Raw genomic sequence first — 4987 nt, 5'->3', positions numbered from 1 at the left:
AAGAATCTCGCCACCCGATGTTTGAACATCTCCCACCACTCAGACTTAGTGTTACTTAGGCCCAGCAGCGGTACCTGGCTCTGAAGAAATTCCTCAAAGGACCGTCTTACAGCTTCTTCCTCAAGGAGTGACGAATTCAGCTTCCAATAACCTCTTCCCATCCGAGGAGTCTCTGTAACGCTCAGAGAAAACATAATCAAACAGTGATCGGAGAACTCCACCTCCACAACCGACAACGGCGAGGAGACGGCATCCTCCTTCAAATAAAACCTGTCTAACCTAGACCTGCACTGACTACCTCTAAAAAAAGTGAACCCCGCGTGGCCTGTGTTGTGCCGGATGTGGACATCCACCAGGCGTGCCTCACTTACTATCCTATTTAGCGCGACGCAATCGTAAGCCAGCCGGTCTCCGGAACCTCCTCTATCACAGGGTCTCGTGACGTTGTTGAAATCCCCTCCAAAGACCACCTGCCGACTCAAAAATAAGAAAGGTTTGATCTTCATGAAGAGACACTTGCGGTCCCACTTGGACTGGGGACCGTAGATGTTAATGAGCCGAAGCTCCTGTCCCCCAATGGAGACATCTAGGATCAAGCATCTCCCCATTTCTAACTCGATCAATCGTCTGCATTCAACCGCTGCGGTCTTAAAAAGGACCGCCACCCCGCTATACGGCTCGGCCGCAAGAGACCAGTAGGAGGGCCCGTGCCTCCACTCCCGCCTTGCTTTATGCATGGTTGATAGGTCGGTCAACCTGGTCTCCTGCAAAAACAAAATGTCGGCGTCAAGTTGGCCGAGAAAATGAAAGGCCGTGTACCTTGCCACATCTGACTTTATGCTGGCAACATTAATGGTTGCCAGCGTCAATGGGGTGGGTGCCGCCATCATGATTGATTGAATTAGATAGCCTTTTTCTTCCCACCCCCAACAGTTTCACCCTCTTCCTCTGACAATGATGAGTTTTTAGTGCGCTTAAGACAAACAGACTCATCCATTCTCTCCTTACATACACTCTGGCCCTTGTCTGGTGGTCCTGAGGTAGTCCCCCCCCCCCCAGAAGGCTTTGTATTTGCCCCCTGAGAAGAAGACCCAGCGACCTCCTGAGCCCCAACAACCTTGTCCGCAACCTCCGGCCCCGGGTCCCCATCGCCCCCCTCTGGAGGGGAGTCCTGGAGGGCCCGGAACCGGTTAGAGAGATCCACCAGAGGGGGGGCGGCTGGACCTTCCAATGGCACCTGGATCAGGGCTACGGAGTCAGAGGGGTCGCACTCCAAGGAGGAGGCTCGAGGCCCGGACCCCCTCTTTTCCTTAGTTGTTTTCCTGTTACCCTTTTTCTTTTGCTGTGACCACTCCCCATCTCCCTCATCCAGACTGTCACCGGATGAAGGTTCCTGGGCAGACATGGCATCCTTTTGCTCCTCCCTTTCAAGTCTCTTGACTTCCTCGCTCAATTCGCCGTCTTTAGGATCCTCAGCTGCAAGTGAAGCACCCGGGTCAGAGTTTAGGGTCATTACTCCCTGCCCCCTGTTCCCACGGCGCTGCTGCTGCCGCCTGATATTGGATGGCGGCAGCCTGCTCCTCACCGGTTCCCTGCCTCCTCCGCCTCTGTTGGTCCCTTCACCGGCGAGATTAGTCCCGGCTTTCGCCTGTCCCGCACTCGCCGCTTTCAGGACCGCATTGGCAAAGGAACGCGGACAGCGACTGAACGGGTGACCGAGGTCACCACACAGGTTACACCTAATCCTGCCACAGGTAGCAGCGAGATGGCCGAGTTCCCCACACAGTGCGCATTTCTGGGTGGTACACTGCGCACTGAAGTGTGTGGGGCTGCCGCACCTGTGACAGACCTTAGGCTGCCCCCGGTAGAAAATCAAGATCCTGTCCCTCCCCAAAAATGTTGAGGAAGGGATATGGGTAACGGTGTTTCCTGAAACCTTCAATTTCACCATGAAGGTCCAGGCTCCTGACCAGATACCATGCTCATCGAGGGTCTTCTCGGGAATACCGATGATGTCGCCATATCGTCCAACCCAGGTGGAGATGTCGACACAGGAAAGTGACTCGTTACTGGTCAAAACGGTCACCTTCCTGACCGAGTTCTGGCGGGATATTGCTTCAGCGAGGAAACCCTGCCATTCGGGGCGACCCCGAGCCAGCTCATGGCGAGACCAGAAAAGCTCAAGGCCCTCCGGTCTCACGAAGCTGACATCGAAGTAGGAGGTCCCATAGGGATGGATCAAGGCAAAGATGTCATATGCCACGAAGCCCATCCCCAGCAGGAGCTCAGCAACCTTTGACCGATCAGGACAGGCATCCTTGCTTACCCACTGGAGACGGGCCACGTTCCTACGGTTACTCCTCTGCCCCGGTGTCGGCAGAGACCTGACAGTCTCTGCCCCTCTATCTCGGAAGGCGGAAAGACCGTGTCTCTCTATCCAGAAAGACAGATCAACCTCCCTCCCCTCTACATTGATAGAACTCTCCCCTCTCCTCAGGGCGTCCAGGAAGCGCTGTTGCAAGTCACCTTCCTCAGGGTCACCAGACAAGGGCACACTACTACCCCCAGCAGTGACAGCTCCTGAATAGCTTGGGGCTGAAGACCCCGCCACCGCTGGGGAGGCAGCGGGACCACTACCTGCTTCCCCTCCACCAACACCAGTAATGTTCTCCTCATTCACTCCACCACCACCACTATTCCCATCATTTGCAACATCACTACTCCCATCATTTACTCCACCACTGCTCCCATCATTCATTCCACCACTATTCCCACCATTCACTCCACCACTACTCCCATCATTCACTCCACTACTACTCCCATCATTTCCTGCACAGCTGCTTTCATTCTTCTTACCATTGCCACCACTTCCCGTCACTTTTTTCCCAGTATTCACACCACTATTTGTAAAACTGTTCTCTGCACCTTCCACAGTAACATCCATTTTCTCCTCACTTGTGTCTGGCTTCTTTGCACTCACACCTGCTGGACCGGGGGAGGGGTACAGCACCACACCTGTTTTCCCTTGATTGGTGCTGGCTCTCTGTTGTGTCTCTGGAGCGCCTTGCCCCCCTACTGCAGCAGTTTGTATTTTATTATTCTGGGCCTGCTGCTTGTTGGGGGGCGCCGCCTGCCCCGCACCCACAGACTTCGGGGTCCCGGTGTCACATTTGGGTGCTGGAGCAATCTGTCCTCCCGTCGCAGCAGGGCGCCCAGTGTTCCCTGCAGATGATGTTTCCTGCTTTTTTTTTCCTTTTTGGACTCGCTGCTCCCCTATTGCAGCCGCGTGCCTCTTCTCTGTTGAGGCGCACTGCGCCCCTGTCACAACAGTGCGCCCCCCTTTTGCCGCACCAAGTTTCTCGGACCTGCCCCCCACAGCCCCGGCGTCGGCCGGCTCAGCCGTAGCGAGCAGGGATGGAGTCTGCCCACATCGTCCCCCTTTCGCAACGGCGTGGACATCCCCCTCGCCCCCCTCAGCCCCGGTGATAACCGGCTTAGCCGCAGAGGGCAGAGAGGGAAACTCCTCGGGGTCCCCTATGTCCGGCGCCGTGAGTACCTCCACAGCCTCGCCCCCTGCACTGTTCCCCGCACAGACGGCAGCACCGCCGGACGTCCTCCTCCTCTCCCCACCTTGCCTATGCCCCGGACCCACTGCAGAGCCCGTGCCTTTAGGTTTGGTGGGGTTTACACAGGAGGTGGTAGGTGTAACATCATCCATCAGTACATATCTGTAACTCACCACCTCCCGTGCGGTCTCCTTCGTTTTCTTCTTCCTCTTCTGGGTTTCCTCTGCTGGCTCGTCCTCACCAAAGGAGAAGCGGTCCAGGTTCACTGGAGACTCCAGCTGTCGGATCTCCTGTAGCAGACCGCCCTCCTCCTCTTCCTCCGCTGACACTCCAGCCTGTGCTGTCGGAGTCCTCTGCCGTGCCGGGAGGCCGCTTCTCTGTTGTCGGCTCTGCGACTCACTCTCCCGGCTGGTTCCAGCTTGTAGGACTCCAGTTACAGCCACGTCGTCGTCCTCCTCCTCCTCGTCGCTTAGGACGCCGGCTGGCGGCTCTCCTGAGGTATTTAACCCCTTCATTTCTGAGAACCGCCGCTGGTTCTTAAACCTCTCCAGGAAGGGACCTGTGCTTTTCTCAATCCCCTCCCGGAGGAGCACTAACCGGGCCACCTCATCTCTGAGGGCTCTGAACCTCTGGGAGGTCACGGGTTTCTCCTTGCTAGAGGCTCGGGTGTTCAGGATCCGTGCCTCCTGCAGCTTCTCCTTCAGCCCGGTCAGTGCTTTGCCGGCGTCCTCATACTCACGTAGCATGGCGACCACTCGGGAGGAGAAGGTACTCGTGGACTCGCCGGAGCTCCTCTCTCCCCAGGATGTTCCTGGGCTCTCCTTCCTGGGGCCTGGGGTGCCCCTGTCTCCCTCTCTGGGCGGACGATGAGCCATCTCAGGGTTGGAGTAGGTGGGTAAGGTTTTCTTCACCCTTCCTGACCTCCTCAGTCCCTCTTGGGCCGGTTGCTGCTGCTGCTCTCTGTCCCCCGCCGGCACAGACCGGGGAACAGAAGCCTGGGAAGCCATGCCGGCCTCCCAGGAAGCCTGCCTCTCCCTGGGGAGAAGAGAGGCAGACTCTGGGCCTCCTGCTGGAAGTGCTGGAGCTCACAAGACAGGTGCTGCTCCTAGCAGGGTGTGACTGATTGTGGGCACCTGTCCTCCAGTCACCTCCAGAGCTGCACTCACTATTCTGCTGTTACATTGTGTCTTATCCTCCAGTCACCTCCTGAGCTGCAGACACATGGTTATGCTGGTATACAGCTGCAGCCATACCTGTCCCTGCGCTGTGTGGGTGTGTATCTCTGTCTGTGTTTTCGGATCATCCCCACCCCATCAGATATTTTCCGTGGAGTGATAGGATCCTCATCCCCTGCTCGCTCCTGACCGCTTTCACCGTCTGGACACCTGCCAACCAGATGAGCCCACCCCCACATCCGGCTC

At 57.0% G+C, this 4987-nt stretch overlaps 1 protein-coding gene across 1 annotated transcript; it reads right to left on the bottom strand.

The window, feature by feature from the left end:
* Positions 1-409: 409 nt before the first annotated feature.
* On the bottom strand, positions 410-4748 carry LOC143781472 (uncharacterized). The gene is made up of 2 exons (XM_077268096.1): positions 3016-4748; positions 410-470 (listed from the first exon to the last, which is right to left on the bottom strand). The coding sequence occupies exons 1-2, from the start codon at positions 4571-4573 to the stop codon at positions 427-429; spliced, it is 1602 nt and encodes a 533-aa protein (XP_077124211.1). The 5' UTR covers positions 4574-4748; the 3' UTR covers positions 410-426.
* Positions 4749-4987: the final 239 nt, after the last annotated feature.

This window comes from Ranitomeya variabilis, chromosome 6 (genome assembly GCF_051348905.1).
Source record: "Ranitomeya variabilis isolate aRanVar5 chromosome 6, aRanVar5.hap1, whole genome shotgun sequence".
Taxonomy (NCBI): domain Eukaryota; kingdom Metazoa; phylum Chordata; class Amphibia; order Anura; family Dendrobatidae; genus Ranitomeya; species Ranitomeya variabilis.
Note: the sequence above shows the minus strand (reverse complement) of the source record. Positions and strands in the feature narration are given on the sequence as shown.